General features: G+C 43.4%; 2 protein-coding genes across 6 annotated transcripts in view; both read right to left on the reverse strand.

Annotated features, from left to right (window-relative positions):
- The window catches only part of celsr1a (cadherin EGF LAG seven-pass G-type receptor 1a), a 386,197-nt gene that overhangs the window by 251,693 nt on the left and 107,382 nt on the right, over positions 1–27,122 (reverse strand). The window lies entirely within an intron of this gene.
- Positions 1,844–2,989, reverse strand: LOC119973380 (ADP-ribosylation factor 2-like). The gene has a single exon (XM_038811390.1). It carries the CDS (start codon positions 2,892–2,894, stop codon positions 2,403–2,405), a length of 492 nt encoding a protein of 163 aa, XP_038667318.1. The 5' UTR covers positions 2,895–2,989; the 3' UTR covers positions 1,844–2,402.

Here is a 27,122-nt window from a genome sequence, read left to right on the forward strand (position 1 = left end):
CCAGGGTGGAAAGTTGGGGGGTAGGAATCGAGGTTGGTCATTTACTGTACTCTTTCGGAGGCTGGATTGCATTGAGGGTCGGCGGGGGGGGGGGGGGGGGGGGGGGGGGGGGGGCTCTATAGGTTAATGGTGACCATGGGTGATTCCGGACTCCTTTTTCTTTTTCTCCTTTGATTTTTGTTTCCACTGTGGGAGGGTTTCTTTTATTTGATGCATATATTGACAGGTGGGCCGTTGGTTGGGGTGGTGGGAGGATGGGATCGTTGTTGATGTTAAGGATACTGACTTTGTATTTGTTACCGTTTACTGCTTGTTGCCGGGGGGGGGGGGGTTGTAAATCTTGAAGGAAAATGTGAAAATGGAGAATAAAAATATTTTTTTAAAAGAAGACATATGGAATACTTGCCTTTATTAGCCGAGGCATAGGTAATAGAGTTTAATGGCCGTTGGTTAGGCCACAGCTAGAATATTGTGTGCAGTTCTGGATTTCACATTATAGGAGGGGTGTGATGAACCTGGAAAGTGTGCAGAGGAGATTTATCAGGATGTTTGTTGCTTGTGCTGGAGAGCTTTGGTTACGAAGAGAGACTGGATAGACTGGGGTTGTTTTCCATGGAGCAGAGGAGACTGAGGGGAGACTTGATTGAGATGCATAAAATTATGAGGGGGATAGATAGAGTAGACGGGAAGAAACTTTTCCCCTTGGTAGGGGGATAAATGGCCGGGGGGGCATAGATTTAGGATAAGGGGCAGGGGGTGAAAGGGTGGTGGGGGCAGAGACCCTCATAACATTTAAGAAGTATTTAGATGTGCACTTGCAATCCCAGGGTTTACAAGGCTATAGGTCAAGTGCTGGAAAATGGGATTAGAATAGTTAGGTGGTTGTTTTTGACTGGCGCAGACGCTATGGGTCAAAGGGCCTTTTCGGTGCTGTATGACTCTATGATCAAACTCAGGGCAAATGGCAAGAAAACCATAAAACCCAACCCAAGAATTTCAACCCTACTACAACAAAACTGGCCAAAGAATTGGGTAAAGAATTCAGAGATTTCTTTTTTTTCTTTTTTTTTTGAGCATTTCCAGCATTTTCTGATTTTATTTCAGGTTTCCATCATCCAAAGCATTTCACTTTTGTAAACTGATTCAGACAATAACAGCTCACTTCTCCCCTTGCATATTGCTACAGTCAACAAGATTACAGTTTTCATCTTAAGGTCAACCTCTATAGAATCCATAGAATTCCAAGAGTCTTTTAGCTATATTCAGTTTGCGCAGAAGGCATCTGTATTCAATTGGTTATTAATATACAAAGAAGTCCATTTGAAATGTATACTACTGGTCTATATATAGATAAGCATTCTGACTAAACCCAAATAATCTTCAAACAGCCTGAAGAGTTTACAAATGTCTTCCTTTGCTAGGTATGTCAGACTTTTGGGGAGGTTTCCGAGAACATGTGTGCAATTTTAAATTCCCATCATCTTAAAATTTAACTCCAAATATCATTACTAAAGATGACGAATGCTTTTAAAATCACCTGGTGTCTGTAGTGTTATTGCAGGGACAGAGACACTTCTTCTATTATGTGGAGTTGTCTCTTGGTATTTACAAGTAAAAAGGATTAGATATTTGTTATTTATGCATTTGACCCTTCACCCTTCCCCAGTAGTAAATACATGCAAGTGTTGCTCAAAATCTTTACAAAATAGCGGAATGGGAGCAGCAGCCTCAGCGACCTCCACACATTATTTATGTTGCAGAACTTTAAGTTTCTACAAACCTGTAGAATTGCACCATTCAGTACAAATTGCCCATATGCAGACATAATTCCACTCCTTTTTCCTTTTGCAGAGTTATCAAAAGTAAACACTAACTCAAAACAAGTGAACGGTTTCCCGAGAGGACATATCGATTTTCACTTTTCCCCACATCCACCGAATCTTCAATACGTGAGCACAATTTAAAACCAGCCTGTACCACTCAGGTTTAGGACAACAAAACGTTCAGATGAGATTGCAAAGCAAGATCTGCAGCCGTGCTCTTAAATTCCACAACAATATTTGCTGGAGATCAGGCACATTTTCCCTGCTCCCCACCACAAGTTACAAAAAGAGACCATAAAATAGCACTTCATGGTCCTAATGTTTGGACAGCTTGTAGTTACATGCTGCAAATTGATTTCAAGCTTTCAAGTATTACAGGCCACTATTCCAAAACTAGAACCATTAATTTTTATTAGTAAAATACTTTTGCAATTCTCCATAATACCAGTTCAAATAAGTAGTGTCCCTAACCCTTCTGTATTATAAAAGGCACATGGTGAGGAAACTGATCCCACTCAAGTCACACACACACACAGCAGCATGGTTGGTCATGTGGAGGCATTCAGAAAGTGGAATGGATCATTTATGTTTTCCAAGTTGACTAGCCAGCCAATTCAGGCCTTCATAAAGACCATCGCCACTGGTAGCACAGGTTGCCTGGACGTTCCAAGTTCTTTGGTAGAGTTGGTGCAGGTTCAGTTTATCCGTGATTTCTGCAACATTCATCGCATTGGGCAAATCCTGCTTATTTGCGTAGACTAATAACACTGCATTTTTCAGCTCGTCTTCGGAGAGCATTCGATTCAACTCATCCCTTGCTTCATTGACACGCTCTCGATCATTGCTGTTGACAACGAATATTAGGCCTTGTGTGTTCTGGAAGTAGTGCCGCCAGAGGGATCTAATTTTATCTTGACCGCCCACATCCCACACTGTGAAACTTATCTTCTTGTATTCTACTGATTCCACATTAAAACCAATAGTGGGGATAGTTACAATTTCCCCAAGTTTGAGTTTATATAGAATTGTAGTTTTGCCTGCTGCATCCAGTCCCACCATAAGAATGCGCATCTCCTTCTTTCCAAATAAATTGCTAAAAAAAGGACCCCATGCCGTCTTTGTTTTTTCTGATCAGACCCCAAACTCTCTTCCTCCTGGGTCCACTTCCAACCCGAATTCAGAGATTTCTAACATCGCTATTTCCTCATTCATAGGAGCAGATCATTCACTTGACTCTGCGACAGAAAGTTATAGATTCAAGATCCACTGCTGGAATTGAGCACATCAGCTGCTTTTATTCGCCCCTGAGACTCACACCAGTATTCAGCAGAAATGGCAGCAGTTCAAAGTAATGTGCAAAACATGAGTCAGGATGCATTTGCAGAGATACAGCACAATATAAATGGAACATTTCTTTATCGGGGATAACGCCGAGAATCCAAGGAGAATTTTCTTCCACCTTCCTACTTTTTACTTATTTTCTACTTGAAATTCAATTTACCAGTATTGCGGGCGAGGGTTTAGAGAACCCCAAAAGTGTATCATGAAGTTCACCTGACCCACAACGTTTAATAGATTTTGGTTGTGGGGAGCACAAGGGCCCACTCTACAGGTGTGATGCAACAGAGACCTAAAGGACTTTTAAAACAAAAAAATGTTCATTCTATGAATCCAGTTAACATGTTATAAACACACAGTAAACATCTTAGCAACTATCAACTCAAATACTTCCCCCAAAAGAATACAGCACTCTATAAGTAACCCTTAATCTTTCCTAGCAACATCCATAAGACAAATACCCTCTTTAACAAACACAGCAGATTTAAATTCTCTACTGAGAGCAGTTATCACTTTTAAATTAGCAAGTGATCTGAAGACATTCTTTCCATGCAGGGAGAGATCAAAATGACACCTTGTTTGGCTGGATGTAGCTCCAACTCTGAAATCTAAACTAAACACACATGTAGCTGCCAGCTCAAAAACAAAAGTAAAAACAGACAGACGGCCCAGCTCCTCCCACACGCTGACATCACTGCAGCTATTTGATAAACACCCATTTCTTAAAGGTACATCCACTACAGCTATTTGATAAACACCCATTTCTTAAAGGTACTCTCACATGACACCAGGATTCAAAGTATTTCTTCAACAGCAAATCCTAATAACTATAAATAATCCATTGTTTTCAGCAACTAGAATTTTAATGTTATTTATCCATGCTTACAGCCTTTGCTCTATTGGCACTGTAACAAATCCAAACCTTAGCATCTGTCTATTGTTCACGGAGCTCTAATAATTGGAAAAAGTTGGTTATGCCATCTTCAAACTTGGAAACAGCATGTTGAAGAGGCTAGAACCATGTCTTCCAACACTGGAAACCTTTTATGAAATTGCTGTCGAAAGGAAAACAAAGATTCCTTTGTACCACAGTACAAATCCACTTAAATGAAGGAAATTTCTTTCAGAATATGTTTGCAAAGCACCACCTCTTACTCACGCTTTGCTGGGATTTCATATTAATAAAAAACTAACTCATTTTCCATCGAATGACAGTCAGCATTTCACTTGATATCTTTGTTCTTCAAAACAAAACAATTATTTTTTACCTGTAAAAGTTCCAAATACTTATGAATCATATACATCCCTCAGTAACACACCCCAGTCCCTTACGGAGGAAATGGGTACGCTATGCACTTGCTCCCTGTCCTGTCAGTGTTGCCCTGAAACCAGCCTGAGTTCATTAGTTCTCGATTGGCGGAAAGTGCTCTCTTTTCACTGAATCCACATTCTTTTTTTTTTTGCTTTTTTAAAACAAATTTAGAGTGCCCAATTAGTTTTTTTCCCATATAAGGGGCAATTTAGCGCGGCCAACTCACCTACTCAGCACATCTTTGGGTTGTGGAGGGGAGACCCACGCAGACACGGGGAGACTGTGCAAACTCCACACGACAGTGACCCGGGGCCGGATTGAACCCGTGTCCTTGGCGCCGTGAGGCAGCAGTACTAACCACTGCGCCACCATGCCGCCCTGAGCCCACATTCTTGACGATCAGATCTCTTCAAACGCAAACAAACTCATCTGAGGCTGAGTAACACGCAACCCAATGAGACTGGGAAATGTACACAACAAAGCCAAATGAGGCTGCATAGCAAAGACCATATCTGAGATCAATCCCCTTCAATGACTCTAACCTGTTTGAGTCAACTGCAAACCATTCTCCATTTAACGAGAGCCACTGCTCAGTTCTGCAAGTATAGCATAAGCTTTCAAGCCTTCAAAACACAAACATGTTTTACTTTGCATGTACTGAACATCGTAATGCTGATGTCAAACCATTGTAGAAAGCACAATTTAAGGGATAGAAGACATCAAAACGCATGCCATTTCCTTTGAGTAACACTAAAACTTAAAAATATTTTGCCATGGTTTATTAACTTTAACTTCGTCCTGAAAGGATTAATGATCTTTCTTGATATCATTTGGCTTCCAACACAGCAAAGCTTTCTGATCGAGTTTAAAGAGATACGTCTGGTTATATTGGATTGGGAGTTGGGAAGCTGTGAGAGTGTCACAAGAATGCCCTGTTGCACCTTTTCCTGCAGTTACAGGTATGCGGATCATGGCTTTCCCAGAAAAAGCAACTATATTCAACTCTAGACAGAAGGTGAATTTGTTGAAACAAGCACCAGGCAAGTTAATCACCAGGGCACACTTCCATCTGCTGTCAATTAACACCAGATGTTGTTCCACATTCCCAATTTGATGCCCATCGTGACAAATTTCCAATTGGCCTTCATTGCCTGGAGCATTTCATTCTTTTGTGATTAGGAATTAAAAACAAATCTACTTCATGTCCACACCCATGCTTGATTGCCCCTTGGCCAAATATTTATTTTGTTTGGATTACATATTTTGCTGTTATGCCAAGACCGTTTACCACCTTTTGCCTATAGATTTTGCATTGCCTTTTCGTCGTACTGGTTAGACACTCCAGTGACGGCATCTAAAGTTACACAAAAAGAACAGAAACATGGGCTTTTTAGAAGAGATATGCATCTATGAAGAAAGCACCACGTGTAATTCACCTAGAACCACCAAGAGCCTTCTGGAAGCAGACTGCAGTATGGAATTAACAGAAATCTAGGGGCAAGTATTGATTAGCTGTGGCAGTGAAAAACAATGCTGAACAGAAGTTCATTGTCAACATTGCAGGTACGAAGTCTTGCGCACAAGATATAGAGCTGTCGTTGGCTAGTATTAACAATATATATTAGATTCTAATTGTGGAGTCATGCTTGAGGCACCTTTACACAGCACAAAGGAAGGTTACAGAAGCAGCAGCAATTAATGCAAACAGTTGTCAATCATTTTCAACCTGCGCAGGGAAGAAAAATAAAAGATAGCAGGGTGGAGATTCCATTGCTATTCCACCATTGTCCTGTCAGAACTCTCGCTCGCAACTGGTGGAACACCACAAAATTACAGCACAAAATTCCTTTTGTTCCATTTCGTGCATCATGCTACTGCAAATAACAAGAGGTGCTCAGGATAAATTATATGAGTTATGCAATTTGAGATCTCAAATCAGAATACTTGAAGAAACAGAACACTGAGAGTTTGATCAGGACATTTTCAGATATTTAACTTTGATTCAAGTCAGTGAATCGGGTTTGCTCCAAACTGAACCACTATACTCTTCTCACTATTGCCCATGCTTCCACTCAAACTTTTCCTCATCCTCTCCTCCCCCATCTGTTGTTTCTAGCCGCCCTCAGCATATCCCTTTTCCTCCACCCCCCTCCCCATGACATTACCATTACCTCTCTTCCCCCTTATTTGCTTAATTTTCTCTCCACCTTTCACTTCAATATTCTCCATTTGTGGTGTTTCACTAAGAACTCACTGGCTCTTTGCTGGTGAGAAACTATGGGCGGGATTCTCCGCGATTGGCATGATGGCCCGACGGGAACGTCAAAAACAGGGCGAACCACTCCGGCGTCGGGCCGACCATAAGTAGCGGAATTCACCGCACACCAGGGGCTAGACCGGCACCAAGGGGTTGGCGCTGCGCAAGCTGGCGCCAAAGGGACTGCGTGAGTTACCGCATGCGCAGACCAGCTGGCGTATTCTGGCACATGTGCAGGGGGGTGTCTTCTCCGCACCGGCCATGGTGGAGCGCTACAGGGGCCGGCGCGGAAGGAAGAAGTGCCCCCTCGTCACAGGCCAGCCCGCAGATCGGTGAGCCCCAATCACGGGCCAGGCCACCGTGCCCCCCCCCCCCTTCAGGGGTCAGATCCCGTTGGCCCCCACCCCAGGACTGCACCAGCCAACTTGCCTGCCAGGTCCCGCCGTGTGGGACTGGCCATAAACGGCGGGACTGGCCAAAAACGGGCGGCAGCTCGGCCCATGATTGCGGGGGGGGGGTGCTGCTGCCAATGGCCAGCGTGGCGTGAATCCCACCCCCGCCCGACTACTGACGCCGGAGAACGCGGCAGCCAGCGTCGGGACGGGACCCGGGGGGGGGGAATCCCACCCAATCACTTTACTTCTTAAAGTTGTGAGTGCTTACTATGGATCCTGAGCAATTACTACTTAACAGGTATAAGGACACTTCAAAAAGTAAAAAGCTGGCTTCGCATCAGTAAAGAGCAGTCAGGGCAGCATGGTGGCACAGAGGTTAGCATTGGCGCCTAGGGCGCTGAGGACCTGAGTTTGAATCCCGGCCCTGGGTCACTGTCTGTGTGGAGTTTGCACATTCTCCCCGTGTCTGCGTGGGTTTCGCCCCCACAACCCAAAGATGTGTAGGATAGGCGGATTGGTCACACTAAGAATTGCCCCTTAATTGGAAAAATTATTGGGTACTCTAAATTTATATTTTAAAAAGTAATGTGCAGTCAGTGAATGTGGAGGCAGGATTTTCATCAGCCAATAGGGGTGGGAACAGAGGTCGGGCCCACCAGCCAGAGTGAGGCTTTGCCAACATCATCACACCCCTGAACCACTTCAGGGAAAGCCAGGTTAGGATAGAATGGCTATCCGCCCAGAAGCAGCAGGTTGCTTGGAAAGCTCATTAGCAGGCCATGGATCAGAAGCCAGCTGGATTTTTCCAGTGGTGTTGCCTGGTGACAGCTGGAAGGTCCCCTACTTCTCTTCCAGCCTCAACAGTCTACCCACCATCCACAAACAATCCCTGGGCCCTTTTCCTATGGCTTTACGTCCCAAGGTTTAGATTTTGCTGCTGTATATATTGCCTGGTTGATTTTAGTGATCTATCCACTATAGTACCAAATCCCTCTCCTGTGTCCGATGTATAGCCTACAATCATTCTATTTATATTGCTAATGCTTATTTCCCCTTCCTCATTTTGTGACCGTGCACTTTTGCACATTAAGTATTCTGTGCCACACAACAGCCACCACTTCTCAATCTATCCAGATCCCTCAGTATTTGGTTGCCTTTTTTCAATAATTTGACACGCCTGTTATTTGGTGTCATTTATAAACATTGACAGCTTTGCTTCTGTCCCCAGTTCCAAATCACTTATATGCACTGTAAATAGCAAGTACCCCAGCACTGATCCTTTCTCAGTCACTATTGACCCTTAACATGTTGACACAGCTTTGTTCCCGACCACCCACTTATGCGGCTTAGTCAATTTTCAATCTACCATAAACACTTGCCTGCTATTTAAGGTTTTTCTGGAATTCCTTTGAACAATGCCAAAGTTTTTGCTGATACCGAAATACATAACTTTGCAAGTATTTGAGAAAGTAAATTAGTGAAAGATTATTTGCATCGGTTGTAAAGTTGGTAACATGGGAATGGTATTAAAGGTGTAAAAGACAGAGAATGCAGTCATGTTTGCATTTATATCACACCTTTCACAATCCAATGATGTCTGGAATTGTTTTACAGCTGTCAGGAATGTGAAACGTTAACGAGATAAACGGTAAACGTGAGATGAAAATAAAAAAAGCAGAAAAGTAACAACACTGGCAGGCACCAAGAGGAATAATGAGATGCACTTTCCCCAGGACAAGATTAGCAGCAGTCGAAAGACATTAAGGTTCGAAAGGTCATATCAAAAACATTGTTTACCACAGATCAGTGAGGCTATTCAAATGATAACTTCTAAAATGAATGAAAGTGGTGGACAGCAGAATCTACCGAGGGGAATATCAAAGAGATTGAACAGTAGAACTGCAAGCACCCTCATTGGAGAAATTGACTGGTTCTCCATCCAGCAGTCAGACAGGTCATTTCCATCTGTGATCCAAGACACGGAGGCCTGTTCCGTCTAACATTTAGATCTACGGCAGATTGCAGATATTCTCCTCTAAAAGGCACAGTTTTGTGTCTTCACTGAACCAGGAAGAGATGTTTTCCCAGGTTTGGTCACCTAAGCGGTATTGTGGTAACTATTAACTGGATTTGACCTATTGAGTTACTAAAATTGGATTTGCTTGGAAAAAAGGGATTTTTCAGTTAGCCCAGGGAACATGGGTATATTCTGGGAACAAGAGGTAATTTCAGGTGTGTTTAGTTACTCATATATTTAAGTGGCATAGTATATGTTAGTCTTTTGTTGTGTTTTTTTTCTTTTCTTTTTATTTAATTAATCGTTTACACAACTGGACTAGTTCCTCACTGGCTTGTACATTGTTCCTCATTATTCCAAACAAAATGACACCACCAAGAACCCGTGTTTCGAGTTATCCTTTGGGGACACTCTCGCAGGAAACATCAACGAGGTTCTGAACACAGTCAGTGAAGCACTTTTGAAGTGTAATCATTGTACTGCTGAAATTGCAGCAGCCTATTTGGACACAGCAAGCTTGCACAGCCAGTAACACAAAAATTACTTTTATAAAAATAAATTTAGTGTACCCAATTCATTATTTCCAATTAAGGGGCAATTTAGTGTGGCCAATCCACCTATCCTGCACATCTTTGGGTTGTGGGGGCGAAACCCACGCAAACACTGTGAGAACGTGTAAAATTCACACGGACAGTGACCTAGAGCCGGGATTGAACCTGGGACCTCAGTGCCATGCGCAGCAATGCTAACCAATATGCCACCGTGCTGCCCTAATGCAAAAATTACTTCAGAATTGTCAATTAAAGGATAAACATTGGCCAAGAAGTTCTTCTGCTCTTCCTCTAAATAGTGCCATGGGAGCATATCCATTCAACCATGGGAGAAAATGGGGTTGAGATTCCAGTCTCATCTGAAAGTACAGCACTCCCTCAATACTGTGCTATAGAGGGCAATTAGAAAATGGAATGTGTGCATTGGCTATTAAAGATATGAATTAGAGAGGGCAGCATGGTGGCATTAGCATTGCTGTCTCACGGTGCCGGGATCCCAGGTTCGATTCCGGCTCTGGGTCACTGTCCATGTGGAGTTTGCACATTCTCCCCGTGCTTGCGTGGGTTTCGCCCCCACAACCCAAAGATGTGCAGGGTAGGTGGATTGAAAAGATATGAATTAGAAGCAGGGGGAAGGCCACTTGGCCCTTTGAATCTACTCCGACTCTAATTTCATATTGAACATGGAATTAGATAAATGCCAAAATAAATAATAAAGAATAACACAGAAAAACAAGGAAATGAGATAAGAGCCAATAAACTTTGCACTAGTCTCCTCTGTGCTGGAATCCCGTTGGCAACAAAGCAAATCAACACTTTAGAATTTTCATCTCACAAATCAAGCAAATGATTTTTTATCATTTTAATCAGTCAACTGAGGTCAATTTTTTCTGTTGGTTTAATTTCCCAGACACCAGTGACCTTCTGGGTAGTTCTACCTGTTCTAGGTGAAACAATCACAGGTACATGGTCAAGTTCAACTGGCAAAGGGCCAGAGCTAGGCAAACATCCCAAATAAAATCACACTGCGGTATCCAACTTTCTATCTTCAGATAATTTGAGCATATACATCTAAACTAGTGTAAACTTTAAAAAGGCATTGTTCTTGGCAACCAGGTTCTCACGTTAATGGACTTGTGCCACTGGAATGCTGAATACGGTTAAAAACACACACGCGTAAATTAAGAAACACAAAAAACTGTTTCTCACTTCTTCCTGACAGACTTCTCAAGAGTTGTCCGGTCGCTTCAGTCTTATCTCCGCAGACATTCACTCAACTGGCCGCAAAAAAGAGAGAGGTGGGGCAATAAAACCTCCGAGAAAATCTATACAAATGAGACAATGTCTGGCTGTATTGCAGCACCCATTTTATAGAGGAGCACTGGGGTAGGAGGAATGGCGACGTGAAAAACAGATAGGCAGAGCCATTTTGTCCAAAATATACTCTTCATTGTTGAAAAGTAAATCCAGTGGGGGAATAAGAATCATTGGCTGTAATACAAAAAGAAATGCAGGATAGCACGCTCGAGGTCATTAATGAATCAATCGCCATGTCAGACACGACAACAAATTGGATGATAGCAAAGCCTCTGGGGTGGCTGGCACCATCCAACTGCCAGCCGTGTTATGTCGTGCGGGCCACAGTTGCCTAACTGTAAAAGTCTTAATCAGTCCAAGATTAAAAAGCTGTTAATCTTCCAGCAACAGTGGTTACAAAATGCCCTTTACATTGATACTGTTGATATTGGTGTGAGTGTGCCAAATAAGTAGCAGTAGGATTCGTGTATAGTTGGACAGAGTTCAAGCTCTACTTAAGAAAGAAAACTTTCATTTGCATACCTTTTCCCAAACTCAGGATGTACTAGGGTGTTTTACTGCCAATGAAATACCGCAATGTAAGAAACGTTTTGCAATGCTATGATGCACTGTAAAATCAATCGTCTTTTCATTTCAAAAGGCTAATTTTAACTCCCAGTTGGAGTTATCTGTGCAAGGCACAACAAAGTGAACCATCGCCCCTCCACAGCACAGAGCCTGGTAAAAAGTTAACTCAGGAGCCTCCTCTGTACAGACCCCACTCAAACCTGACAGGAAGCACTTCTCGCCATATCCCCCCTTGACAAGATCCTTGAATTAATTATTATCTCTCAGTTCCAGGCCAATACGCCTTATGAATGGCCCTGGCCTGGCTCTCAGCATCAAGACTGCCTTCATGAACCAAAGTCATATATCCTGTGACCAGGCTGCATTATTTCATACACCACATGTGAAAACAGTGCAGAAGTCACGCCTGGATCCTTCTTGTAATTCACTCAGCAGCAAATATAATTCATCAGCCTTTGCAAGGAACACATTTCCTTCCTGATAATTAAAGCAACACCAGAGATGTTTCAAAAAAGCTGTGCATTAGAATCTTAGGATGATATAATATATATATGATGATAAATATAGTTTGTCAAGTGTTTCATTCTTTCACGGGATGTGGGCGTCACTGGCCAGGTCAGTATTTTGTTGCCCATCCCTAACTGCCTTTGAGATGTTGAAACAAGAAAGGTTTTATACAGAGATAATTTTTTTTAAAAATCAAGTTACAAAGTCTGTGATAGTTACAAACCACAATTGTTCATCCAACAATTCAACCTAAGCAACTACAGGAAAAGCACTTCAGGAAGCTGCATATTTGAAAGTAATTTGAAAAATAGATTGACTTAATTTGCAAGAATTAAGAACGGGAAAATGAGAAATTGTGTTGTTTGGATAAATGAAGGGAGTAGGAATGGATTTGCTTGATTTGAGTTCGGTACAGTGTGAGTGCTGAGTGGCAGTGAATTTGAATTCTATCCAATAAGAGCATAGTGTGTGACCCCTTGAATTTTGAAAGTGGAGTAAATGGATCTGGTTAAATGCATTTTATATTCTGATCAATGAAACTAACTAGAGGACAGCACGGTGGCACACTGATTAGCACCGCTGCCTCATGGCACTGAAGACCTGGGTTCGATCCTGGCCCGGGGTCACTGTCCGTGTGGCGCTTGCACATTCTCCTTGTGTCTGCGTGGATCTCACCCCGACAATCCAAAGATGCAGGATAAGTGGATTGGCCACACTAAATTGCCCCTCAATTGGAATCTTTTTAGAAAAATGAAACTAACTCGATCTATAGAATCAGGGACATTTTTTTGAATTTAACTCTTAAAAAAGTTTTGGATTTTAAAAAGGGTGTTTGCAGTTATAACAACACTCAAATTGAAGTTTATGGCTCATTTATATTTTTTGGACTTGGTTCATCCGCAGCCCAAGAAGAGAAGTCCACATCTTAAGAGCACTGCAAGCAATAATCATTTATATTAGTCACCACTGGTGTGAGAAAGAAAACACTTCTTAAAATGAGTCTTAGTGCCTTTGGTGGTGCTAGCAACATAATTGCTGAAGTCAGATCCAATGACAATTGGAGAAACTGAACATAAAAAGGTCATTTTTATAATATTTAACCATTTGAGGATATATCTCGGACAGCATAAATGGGGAGAAAAAACAAATCCACACATCTGGCCAGCCTCATGAACTGAGGCACATTCTATAATGGTTTAAGATGCCATTCCCTTGGGCGGCACAGTGGTTAGCACTGCTGCCTCACGGCGCTGAGGAACCGGGTCCGATACTGGTCCCGCGTCACTGCCCGTATGGAGTTTGCACAATCAAATCTGCACAAATCTGAGAAACAGTGCAAATGGCTATTTTTAGAAGATGCTCTTCAGAAATTCTGAGCTGATATTTTCAACTGAATGATTAATGGATTTGCATTCAGAGTCAGATCGGTGGCATGTGTGCCACTTTGAAGTCGACGTGTTTACCGTTGAGCAACTGAGTCATACAAACAGGGAAGATCTTGGGTTTAATCCCTGTGCTGGAGTGATGCAAATCAGCTGAGCACCGGGTGGTCAGGTTTAGCTGCAGTTTATTTATGATTGTTTAACATGTTGACTTCCCCTGTTGAACCTCAGATGAATATTGACTAGTTCAGGTTGCACATGGTGATAAGGGTCCATGATCCTGCACCCAACAAGGAAGCAGCACTTTCATGAGAGGAAGAGACAGAAAGAATTGGTGAGAAAAGAAAATTATGAAAACAGCCCATCTTCTAAAACCTACCAGAGCAGAAATTAATGATGGATAAGTGTTCAGCTCCACACAGAAGGCAGAGAATTCCGAAGATACCGTATACATGACTTCAATGAAATTATGGATAACATTGCATCTGCACACCGAGATCTCTAACCATATCGTAAATGTTTATTCACTACTTTCGTTTTAGGTTAAGCGGGTTAAGCGTGAGCTTTCAAATTTCTGTTTGCCGTATTATAAATGTTGCCATAGATTTGGCCATATTATGGGACTTCATGACGCCAAATCATTTCAAAAAAGCTCTGTAAAATTAGTATCACCTTTTTACTGTTAAAACTACCCCATTTAAAACAGACAATTTAATAGCAGCAAGCATTGAAAACTAATAAAAGACTATGACAGTTGGTATTGAAGGGATATTACTGTCTGCGGAAACCATACACCCACCCTGACTGCTCCCTCTCCTACTCGGTTCCACCGACATAGTTTCCAGCCACCTCTCGGAAATGATAAAATTACAAAGAATCAAAGTTTACATCTGGGGTAGGACTATCTTCTTAGACTGAAGTGAAAGTTAGCCATTCTGCACTTTCTCCAGACACTGGGGAACAAAGATTGACCAATCCATAGTGGCAAATCTGACTTAAAAACTGTAAACGTGACTATTCCTGCATTGGGGAACTATTTCCTAAATGATTCTGTAATTCTAGCATGACCAAAAGAAAAAATTGTCATTTCCCTCAATCCAAGAACTTTCCCAATGGCGAGGAAGTAAGTGATCCCAAAACCTGCTCACTACTTCAACAAAGAGCTTAAGGAGTTCTGTCACTGTCTTCACACTGCTACTCTTCATGATGGTGCTGAATTTAAGGTAGACCCTGGGGTTTGTTCCTTTGACCTCTGCAATTAGACCCGCAGATTAGTTTCCCGTAAGTCAATAAAGTCACCACTCCAACAAGGAAAGAGCAAATGAGTTAATTGGGTTCTGTTTGTTTGTGTAAGAGAGCTGACTTGAATGAAGTGTGGCATAAATCCCCAAGAGCCTGTTATCGTTATTTTATCCCGGTCAATCCACAAATTGTATCTGTCTGGCATGGTGTCAGATTTTGTTTTGGCACAATGATCAAAGCTCCAGTGTTGCTTCTTGTCTCCAGCAGAACGATCGACTGACGTGCATCTTCAGCAGAAGCAACGGCCAGTACACACTTAATCTCAATTATTCCAGTGCCGGATTCCGAAACATAGGTAACAAACTGAGCCAAGCCATCTAATCTCTTTTTTTATGGTTGGTTGTTGGCATCAACATGAATATTAATAAATAGCTTTTTACCAGCATCTGAAATACAGCCTAACCTTCTTGATAGCACTGTTGATTTTAATATTTCTTCATTGGAAAGGTTTTGTAATTAATGACAGAATTTTTATTACGATCAATGCCATTAAAAAGGTCCAAGCAACTATAGTGCACAACTTTCAAACAGTTTCGATCCCAAAGTCTTCCTCAGTCACATTAGCTTGCTCAGAGATATACTTTCAGTTCTCTCTTTGAGAGGTTCTACAATTTGGTACCTTTTGACTGTTATCAGAAATGACAGCCTTCAAGAGAGAAGATAATGAAAGCTGTAGATGTTTCAAATGATGCAGGATCCTACAATTGAGGTGTGTTTGTCTCATGTCACAAGAAACCTTCTTCCTGCGAGACTGGGGCAGCACGGTTCCACAGTAGTTAGCACTGCTGCTTCACAGCACCAGGGACCTGGGTTCAGTTCCCAGCTTGCAGCACCGTCTGTGCCGAGTCTGCACGGTCTCCCAGTGTCTGCATGGGTTTCCTCCGGGTTCTCCGATTTCCTCCCACAGTCCAAAGATATGCAGGTTAGGTGGATTGGTCACGCTAAATTGCTCTGTAGTGTCCAAATGTTAGGTGGGGTTGCTGGGTTACGGGGATGGGGTGGAGGTGTCGGCTAAGGTAAGGTGCTCTTTCAGGGGCCGGTGTAGACTCGATGGGCCGAATGGCCTCTTTCTGCACTGTAAATTTTATGATTCTAAATCTATGAATACGCAAAAAAAAATATTTCCACGCTCTTTATTCAAAAGGTTTCTTTAAATACGTTCACTCATATCGGTAACAACTTGCGTGTTCTTTTTCTTCAAATGGGCTGAACTGCTGCAAGTAAAAAGGATGTGGTTTATTGGCAATAATTGCTGAACACTGGGTCCATGTTCTTAATCAGACTGTGAAAGGAAGGTGCTCCTTTCAGGTAGAGAAGAATGTGAAATTGCTATCTCAATCTCTATTGCAGTTGGTCGAGTGAGGGGGGGTGGGGGGGTTGGGGGATCAAGGGAGAAAGAAACAAAGATATTCTGGAAATAGAAAAGATGTCATGCTGCGCACTGAAAGAAAGTGACTGAGTGTTTTTTCCAGAAACAGAACATGCAGTAGCTTTTACTCAGGATCGGTAAACTCACCTCCCAGGTGAAACATTTCTTATCATCACAAACCTACCAAATCTCATTCATCTGAAATGAACCCATTTTTATTGTAAAATGTTTTCAATTTTGACACACACCACTCTGAAAAAGCCCTGTTCCACATGGTTGAACGTACTTGCGATCAGTCACATTCTTTTAGTCACATATCGCATTTGTAGCAGTTTCCTGGTGCTGATAAAACTGCACCAAGTATGAACGGTGATTCAGAGTGCCGAAAGTCTTGACTGCATTTCAGCAAACAACTGAGCAACTGTATTTGCCTAAGCATGGTTTATTAAATGTCATTTATTTTCATCAATCCCCTTCAAACCAACATATTTACTAAAATGGGGTTGGGTACATGCAGCCTTTGTTAATTGAACAATGTATTTACCAAATGAAACTGCCCCTGTCAAACTAAGTAGTTCCCATGGTTTAAACAACCTGGTCAGTACTGTACCTTGTGTAGGATCTCACCCAGTCAACAGTGGCATTATAGCTCTTGGTAGAGCGGAATTATACAGCCCCGTCACACGCGGGCAGGGTCAGAAAATGAAGCCTGCTGTTCAAAAGTCCATTAACTTTGGCAGGATTAAGAGTGGGGAGTGGGGGGGGAGGGCTGCACACACGCAAGTTGGGTGGTTTGGGTGGGGTCCTTTGTTTGGACCTCTGGATGGGAGTCATCATGCTGTCAGTGTATGCTGGTGAATGGAAGCAGTGTAGGGATGGGGGCGGGCTGGTGACGCATGTAAATTTATTTGGCTGGGATCAGGTGAGTATGGAGGGGGCAGCCATTTTGGACAGGCCCAGGTTAGTGAGGAGCCGGATGGTTGTGCGGAGTTTGGTTTAGGCAGTAATGGCGGACATCAGCAGAGCAGGAGGTAAACCCCCATTGGGGCAGCACGGTAGCATGTGGATAACACAATCGCTTCACAGCTCCAGGGTCCCAGGTTCGATTCCGGCTTGGGTCACTGTCTGTGCGGAGTCTGCACATCCTCCCCGTGTCTGTGTGGGTTTCCTCCGGGTGCTCCGGTTTCCTCCCACAGTCCAAAGATGTGCAGGTTAGATGGATTGGCCATGATAAATTGCCCTTAGTGTCCAAAATTGCCCTTAGTGTTGGGTGGGGTTGCTGGGTTATGGGGATAGGGTGGAGATGTTGACCTTGGGTAGGGTGCTCTTTCCAAGAGCCGGTGCAGACTCGATGGGCTGAATGGCCTCCTTCTGCACTGTAAATTCTATGTAATCTATGAGGATTGAAATGTGCACAGGTTAAATGGTCCGATTAAACGGTTTACAGTATTTGCGCACCTAAAGAGTTTGAGGGCAGATGTGGTTTTCCTGCAAGAGACGCATCTATGGGTGAAGGATCGGATAGGTTAAGGAAGGGATGGATGGAGCAGATATTCCACTCAGGGTGGGGGGTTGTGATACTAGTTAGTAAAAAGATGGCATTTATGATGGCCAGGAAGGTGAAGGTCCTGATGAGGTAGGTTTTAATGGGGGCATCTTTGGTTCTAGTTAATCTATACTTGCCCAACTGGGACAATGCGGAATTTATGATGATGTTGTTGGTGTCCATTTCAGACTTGGATTCCCATCAATTGATTATTGGGGCAACTTTAATTGTGTATTGGACCCCAGGGTGGCTAGATCAAGTCCCAGGTCAATGGCTAGGTCAGGGATGGGGGTAACTATTGATCAGATGTGGGGCTGGACCCGTGGAGATAAAGCCTACAGGGTTAAAGTGGAGAGGGAGGAGAGGCAGAGTTTTTTGTAAGTTATTGTAATTCAGGGAATTGTTGGCAGAAAGGAAGAAATTGCAGGGGCAGTTTGATTGGTTCACAACGGGGAGGTCGGTGGGTCAGCTTTGCCGGTTAAGGGGGGTTCAGTATTAACATGAGGAAAAGGCTAGTCACCTGCTAGTCCATCAGCTGAGGCAGCAGGCAGCGGCATGGGAGATTGTGCAGGTGATAGGAGGGGGAGGGTGTAATAGAGCATAGGAGTTGGTGGGGTTGGTGACGGCACCAGAGAAATCAATGAGGCATTTGAGGCCTTTTGCCAGGGGTTATATTGATCTGAATCCGGGGAGAGGAGGTGGCTCTGGGGCACTTTTTGGATGAGTTGGTGTTCCGCTATTTGGGGATTAAGGTGGCTCATGGCTAGGCAACTATGTGCAAATGGAATCTGACTGATCTGGTGGAGAGAGGCAAAGGGGATTTGAAGAGGTGAGATGCCCTGCCGCTGGCAGGGAGGGTACAGATTGTAAAAATGAACGTGCTGTCAAGATTCTGTGCTTCCGTTTTCTCCAGTAGCAGTCCCATGGTGATGCCATCGATCAAAATTTGGAAGCAGTTGAGTGAGAATTTTAAGCTAGGACACACGTCAGTATTGGCCCCAATATGCGGGAACCACAGGTTTATACCGGGGAGGGATGGATGCAATGTACGGGAAGTGGCGAGGTGAAGTGATAGGACGGCTAAGGAACCTGTTTGTAAAGGGTAAATTTGTAGGGTTGGAGGCACTGCTGGAGAGGTTCAAGTTGCAGAGGGAGAGTTAGTTGAGATATTTGCAGGTTCAGGCCAGTAGGAGTTTCCTTTGTTTCTGCAGTTACCAGAGTATATTAGAACATAGAACAGCACAGTACATGCCCTTCAGTCCGCGATGTTGTGCCGACCATTTATCCTAATCTAAGATCAACCTAACCTACACCCTTTCAATTTACTGCTGTCCATGTGTCTGTCTAAGAGTTGCTTAAATGTCCCTAATGACTCTGACTCCACCACCTCTGCTGGCAGTGCATTCCACACACCCACCACTCTCTGTGTAAAGAACCTACCTCTGACATCTACCCTATACCTTCCTCCAATCACCTTAAATTTATGTACCCTCGTGACAGCCATTTCCACCCTGGGGAAAGTCTCTGGCTATCCACTCTATCCATGCCTCTCATCACCTTGTACATCTCAATCACGTCATCTTTATTCCTTCTCCGCTCCCGTGAGAAAAGCCCTAGCTCCCTCAATCTTCATAAGACATGCCCTGCAGTCCAGGCAGCATCCTGGTAAATCTCCACTGTACTCTCTCCAAAGCATCCACAACCTTCCTATAATGAGGCAACCAGAACTGGACACAATATTCCAAGTGTGGTTTTATAAAGCTGCAGCAAAACCTCACGGCTCTTAAACTCAATCCCCCTGTTAATGAAAGCCAACACACCATACACCTTCTTAACAACCCTTTCAACCTGGGTGGTAACTTTGAGGGATCTATGTGCGTGGACCCCAAGATCCCTCTTGTTCCTCCACACTTCCAAGACTCTCATTGGGCTAAATCGCTGGCTTTTAAAGCAGACCAAGCAGGCCAGCAGCACGGTTCGATTCCCGTACCAGCCTCCCCGGACAGGCGCCGGAATGTGGCGACTAGGGGCTTTTCACAGTAGCTTCATTGAAGCCTACTCGTGACAATAAGCGATTTTCATTTTTCATTTAACCCTGTATTCAGCATTCAAATTCGACCTTCCAAAATGAATCACTTCACATTTGTCAAGGTTGAACTCCATCTGCCACTTCTCAGCCCAGCTCTGCATCCTGTCAATGTCCTGCGTTATGGGCGCGGCGTTTTTAGAACCCCAAAATGTATCATGGAGTTCAACCAGCCTCTCCCTTTAATGTATTGTTGCTTTTGAAGCACACGGCTTGGTCTCCAGGTGTGGTATTACAATTATGGACACATGGGTTTTTAAACACAAAACAATGGTTATTCCATGAATTCAACTTAACCTTTTTAAATAAACATTGATCATTTACCACCCCTTACTCTAAAGATAACCCCAAAAATAATACAACACTAAATAATCCCTCAAAATGTTCCTTCAAACCTCCAAAAGACTTAACACCTTTAACAACAGAAACACATCAGGTTAAATAAAAGAACAAGAACAAAGAAAATTACAGCACAGGAACAGGCCCTTCGGCCTTTCCAGCCTGCGCCAATCCAGATCCTTTATCTAAACCTGTCGCCTATTTTCCAAGGATCTACTTCTCTCTGTTCCCCGCCCGTTCATATATCTGTCTAGATGCATCTTAAATGATGCTATCGTGCCCGCCTCTACCACCTCCGCTGGCAAAGCGTTCCAGGCACTCACCACCCTCTGTGTAAAAAACTTTCCACATACGTTTCCCTTAAACTTTCCCCCTCTCACCTTGAAATCGTGACCCCCTTGTAATTGACATCCCCACTCTTGGAAAAAGCTCAATCAGGTCACATTACTATTATGAGTTTAAATCACCCAAATGATTCAGAGATAGTCTTTCATGGCAGAGATCACAGCAAATCCAGCTTACTGCAAACACAGACACATCAAAGCTCTTTTCCTCAAAACTGAAACTAAAACTCCCAAAAAGCAGATGTGAGCTCAGCTCAACTACCCCCATGCTCTAGACCAGGGGTGGGCAAACTACGGCCCGCGGGCCGCATGCGGCCCGCCAAAGGTATTTCTGCGGCCCACCAAGTCATTAAAAAAAAAAAAAAAAAATTTTTTTTTAAAAAAAAATTTTTTTAAAAAAAAAAAATTTTTTTTTTTTAAGGTTAATGGGGGGGGGGGGGGGCTGTTGGGTTACTTACTGGTATAGGGTGGATACGTTGACTTGAGTAGGGTGATCATTGCTCGGCACAACGTCGAGGGCCGAAGGGCCTGTTCTGTGCTGTACTGTTCTATGTTCTATATGAGGCGCCCAGAAGCATAACCGGGTGAAGTAATTATTTTACTTAATATACTATGCGGCCCTTTGTGAATTGTGAATTTCTGAATGTGGCCCTTGCACGGAAAAGTTTGCCCACCCCTGCTCTAGACATTACTTCAGTAATATGAGCTGCTCCATTTCTTAAAGGTACACTGCTTAAACATCCATTTCTTAAAGGTACTCTCACATGACACCTGCTGAAACCTGCAACAACTGCCAACACTATCTACAACTTCCCCAACCTTTGTGTCATCGGCAATTTTTAAAAAATAAATTTAGTGAACCAAATTCATTTTTTCCAAATAAGGAGCAATTTAGTGTGGCTAATCCACCTAGCCTGCATATCTTTTGGGCTGTGAGGGCGGAAACCCACGCAAACATGGGGAGAATGTGCAAACTCCACACGGACAGTGACCAAGAGCCGGGAGCGAACTTGGGACCTCGGCGCCGTGAGGCTGCAGGGCTAACCCACTACGCCACCGTGCTGCCCATTGGCAAACTTACTAACCCATTTTCCACTTCTTCATCCAAGTCATTTATGAAAAACCACATAGAGCAGAGGTTCCAGAACAGATCTTTGAGGGACACCGCTGGTCACCAACCTCTAGGCGGAATACTTTCCATCCACTACCACTCGCTGTCTTCTTTCGGCCAGCCAATTCTGTATCCAGACAGCCAAATTTCCCTGTATCCCATGCCCCCTAACTTTCTGAATGAGCCTACCATGGGGAACCTTATCAAATGTCTTACTGAAATCCATATAAACCACATCCACTGCCCGGCCTTCATGAATGTGTCTCGTCACATCCTCAAAGAATTCAATGAGGCTTGTGAGGCTTGACCTGCCCCGCACAAAGCCATGCTGACTATCTTTAATCAAACTATGTTTTTCTAAATAATCATAAATCCTATCTCCCAGAATCCTTTCCAATATTTTGCTTACCACAGATGCAAGACTGATGGGTCTGTAATTCCCAGGGATTTTCCTATTCCCTTTCTTGAACAAGGGAACAACATTCGCCTCCCTCCAATCATCCGGTACTACTCCAGTGGAGAGCGAGGACGCAAAGATAATCGCCAACGGCGCAGGAATCTCCTCCCTTGTTTCCCTTAGTAACCTTGGGTATATCGGAGGGCAGCACGGTGGCGCAGTGGGTTAGCCCTGCAGCTCACGGCGCCGAGGTCTCGGGTTCGATCCCGGCTCTGGGTCACATCGTGTGGAGTTTGCACATTCTCCCCGTGTTTGCATGGGTTTCATCCCCACAACCCAAAGATGTGTAGGCTAGGTGGACTGGCCACGCTAAATTGCCCCTTAATTGGAAAAAATGAATTGGGTACCCTAAATTTATTTTTTAAAACCGTGGGTATATCCCAGTAACCTTGGAGAGGTTGTTGGATCCCGGGGAGGAATAGCTGGGGATCGAGATGGGGTGGGGTGGCTTTGAGTGAAATAATGCATCGGGTCAACGTGACCTCCTCTTGTGCGAGGATGGGCCTTATACAATTGAGGGTGGTGCACAGGATCCATGTGACATGGACCCGGATAAGTGGGTTTTTACGGTGAATGGAAGATGTATATGAATGGGAGGGGGCCGGTGAAACCACCCCAATATGTTCTGGGGGTGTGGAAAGCTGGAAAATTGGTGGTACCCAAGACTCTGTCGGGGACAGTGGGGGTTAGGATGAGGCCGAGCCCTTTGGTGGTGATTTTTGGTGCGTCAGAATTGCTGGGGCTGCTGGAGGGGAAAGGGGCCGATATTGTGGCCTTCGCCTCTCTGATGGCCCGATGACGGATATCACTGTGTTGGAGGTCGGCAACACCACTGTGGGTCACGGCGTTGTTGGGGGATTTGGACAATTTTTTTAAATTAGAAATTTAGAGTACCCAATTCATTTTTTCCAGGGACAATTTATCAAGGCCAATCCACCCACCCAGTATATCTCTGGGTTGTGGGGGTGAAACCCACGTAAACGCAGGGAGAATGTGCAAACTCCGCACGGACAGTGACCCAGAGCCGGGATCAAACCGGGGACCCATGATTTTTTTTTTTTTTTTTTTTTATAAATTTAGATTACCCAATTCATTTTTTCCAATTAAGGGGCAATTTAGTGTGGTCAATCCACCTACCTGCACATCTTTGGGTTGTGGGGGCGAAACCCACGCAAACACGGGGAGAATGTGCAAACTCCACACGGACAGTGACCCAGAGCCGGGATCGAACCTGGGACCTCGGCGCCGTGAGGCAGCAGGGCTAACCCACTGCGCCACCGTGCTGCCCCGGGGACCCATGATAACCACTGCACCATCGTGCTGCCCTCTGTACAAATTATGAGGTTAGAAAAGATTACGGTCGCCCTTAGGAAAGGGGGGAGGGGGGGGGAAGCATGGTGGCACAGTGGTTAGCACTGCTTCCTCATGGCGCCGAGAACCCGGGTTCGATACCGGCCCTGGGTTACTGTCTGTGTGGAATTTGCACGTTGTCCCCGTGTCTGCGTGGGTCTGACCCTCACAACCCAAAGATATGCAGGGCAGGTGGATTGGCCATGCTAAAAATTGCCCCTTAATAGGAAAAATATAATTGGGTACTCTAAATTTATTTTGAAAAAGTCGCTCTTTGGGGGTCAGAAGAGAGGTTTTAGGTGCGGTGGAGGCCACTCCTACCCGTGTATGAAGATTTGTTCGTCCCCACCTGCTGTCAGGACCACAAAATTCAGCCCTAAGTGCATGGTGCCAATTCACAGCATACATTATTTTGCTAAAAAGATGCAATGTTTGAAAATCCTGCAGAAAAGGTCAATAGTTTTACTTGCACCCATTAAACATTTTCAATTAATCAATTTTAGATTATGATCTTGTTTTGCTAACAACAAGATTATCTACTTTTCTGAGAACCTGTCCCTCCCTTTAAAGATACAACCCCGCTCAAAATTCCCTTCCCGTTCATCAGTCCTCCTTGCATTGCCGAAGTATAAAAGGATGGATAGTACAAATAGGAGTCTGTGATCTTAAAGTTTGAAATAAAGGAATAACTCAATGGATTCCTGATCCTGACATTCACAGGTGAATATTCAACATTTTACACAACATTCTGTTATCCAATATTTTAAGAGGCACTACTAACCTGTAATTTTAATGCTCCGTAATGTATTAGTAATTATAACATTTTATTCCTCAACAAGAGGCCACTGACTCATCCTCTTCTGACCTTCTATTTCAATCATTTAGCTCACTTCCATCAATCACAAAACTGATATTTTAGACAATCAAATACATCAATGTAGGTATAATCAATCAATGGATGGAATGTGTCCTATTTCAAAAGCACAGCTGCCTTCAGTTCCATCACCTTGACTGATTCATGGATAAATTTCTTGTTTGTAGATTGCATCGGTGTAGATGTACTCCTTGGCATTAACCATCAATTGCTGTACTTTACCACAGTGATTAACTAACTCATCGTACACCGTGGATTGAACTTGGGCCCTTTCTGTTCTGTGCAACTAAGATACTCACTGTACAGACCAGTGTAAGGCAACCTGCAGCTTGGGGGCCATATGCGACCCTCATTGCCCAGCTTGCGAGACATTTGGTTGACCATTACCTATTTGCAGAGTTGTCACATTCTACTGATTTCCGTCTGCATTGTTGTTTTCCTACTGGAATGACACTGAAGTGAGGTGCGTGCCGACTGCACACAACATTGACTCAGAGAGCCGTGATCTCTCTCTGCATCCAAAGTGCAAATATTTATTTTGTTTGAAGTTGATGATAGTTCTAATAATATATAAATGATTAAGCATTTCCATAACTCGCTCTGAAGTTTTCAGCATTTATTAAATGTATTTAATCTTATTCATGAGGTTATGGTTCGTGAACAAGCCCGATTTCAATCTTGCGGCCCATTGACATGAAGGAGGGCCACTCACATAGCCCACTCACTAGCCCAGGTTGCTCATCGCTGGTAGAGACAATGGCTGAGCCAGCCAATGGAGCAGCCGCTTACACAAGCTGAAGTGAGTTTTATTTTAACATCTATAGTGAAAGGTTACACAGTGCAATTCCAAGCGTGATTTATTTAACTGTGGTTACAATATGCTTAAAGATAAGCAATGTCTCGCTCAACTTTCTCAGCAGTTTCAAATATCATTCAGCGAAATTGAAATGAAGCATGATGATAGAGTGTAACCGCCTGCCTTTTATGTGTGCATTCACAGAAAATACTTCTAAATATTCCAACGGAAGATTCAAAGCACCGTAAGAGGCTCTGAAAGTCCAAATATTTACAGGTTCATTGCAAATGAAGATCAAATCAGCTTAACACCAATTTAAAACTAGAAGTAACATGAATGTTTCGTCTATTTAAAGTTACTGATGGGGGACAGAATCCAGCAGTGCAACTGGAGCAGATCCAATATGTTCTACATTTGATTTTCTTTGCAGTTTAATTATATGGTTAACTATCCTTGGTAGAAAGTAGGATAGCCAGTCATGTACTTAGTCTTTTTGTTCTTCTTTACTTTCCAGGACTCTCTTGAATTCAAAAAAATGAAGAAGCTATCATCTCCAAGTTCAAACTACAATGGTGGCATGGTGGCACAGTGGTTAGCCTTACAGCACGAGGGACCCAGATTCAATTTCGACTTTGGGTCACTGTCTTGTGCGGAGTTTGTACATTTGCCCCGTGTCTGTGTGGGTTTCCTCAGGGTGCTTCGGTTTCCTCTCAGTCCAAAGATGTGTGGGTTTGGTGGATTATCCGTGCTAAATTGCCTCTTAGTATCCAGGGATGTGCAGGTTCGGTTATGGGATTATGGGGGAATAGACCAGGTAGAGTGCCCATTCGAATTGTTGGTGCAGACTCGATGGGCCGAGTGGCCTCCTTCTGCACTGTAGGGATTCTATAAAAAATTACGGTACAGAAAGAGACCACTCAGCCCATTGTGTCTGTGCTGGTCAAAAAAAAGAGAAAAAATAAAACTAGCTGTTAATTTTAATTTTAATCCATTTTCCAGCAGCTGATCCATAATCGTGCAGTTTACAGCACTTTAGATGCAGATCCAGGTAACTTTTAAACGAGTCAGGCGTCTCATCCTCAGCCACCAATTTAGGCAGTGAATTTCAATCACCCACCACCCTCTGAATGAAAACGATTTTCCTCCTGTTCCCTCTAATCCTTCTACCAATCACCTTAAATCTATGCCCGCTGGTAATTGACCCCTCAAGTAGGGGAAACAAGCTTTTCCTGTCGACCTCTATCTAGGCATAATTTTATACATCTCAATTAGGTCACTTCTTTGCATCCTGTTCGAAGGAAAACAACGACAGCCTGCTCAATCTCTCTTTAAAGTTGCAATTTTCAAGCTCCAGAGCAATTATGTCTTCCTGTAATGTGGTGACCAGAACTGTATACAAAATTTCAGCTGTGGCCTAACCAGCATTACATCGCAGCTTTTTAAAAAAAATTTGTTTAATTGATTAAGTGATACAACGACTTGAGGTGGGATTACACAGGAACTAACATAAATGGAATCCTGGGTGGATCAATGCTGTTCAGATTAGAAGAATGAGAACAAACTCTTCAGTATAATTACATGGAAAGAAGAGTATAGGAACAAAAATAAAGAACTTAACCGCTAGACTTTACTTTCCCTTTGAGTCACGCTGATATTGCGCCAATAATTACATTACCTGTGGGGGGGGGGGGGGGGGGGGGGGGGGGGGAGGAGGGGGAGGGGGATACACTTTTCAGAGATGCAAGTTGAAACTTGAATAACTGCTCGAGTAAGTAATGTTTAGAAATAGTTAGGCACTGGACTGAATTCCATCCTACTGATTTGACATATTAAATTAATAATTTAATTCATTATGAAACTTGTGGTCTCTCACCTGCACGTTAGTCAGTATGCTGTTATGTTTGGTATCTGGCAGAGCTCCAAAAGCAATTTCCCAACCCTTTGATGTCAGCTTATTAGGCCTCGATTTATTTAAGCCGTACATACATATTTGGGGCCAGCGCCTACCCAATTTTAAGATAAAAGGCTGCAAGCAATTTTGAGCTTCAAGTTCCAGTATAACAGGAACAGCATTCAAAAAGA

The sequence above is a fragment of the Scyliorhinus canicula genome, chromosome 11, assembly GCF_902713615.1.
Source record: "Scyliorhinus canicula chromosome 11, sScyCan1.1, whole genome shotgun sequence".
NCBI classification, from domain to species: domain Eukaryota; kingdom Metazoa; phylum Chordata; class Chondrichthyes; order Carcharhiniformes; family Scyliorhinidae; genus Scyliorhinus; species Scyliorhinus canicula.

Bases quoted from the DNA above. Each gene is read 5' to 3' on its own strand.
- LOC119973380 (XM_038811390.1), bottom strand. From the start codon at position 2,894: ATGCGCATTCTTATGGTGGGACTGGATGCAGCAGGCAAAACTACAATT.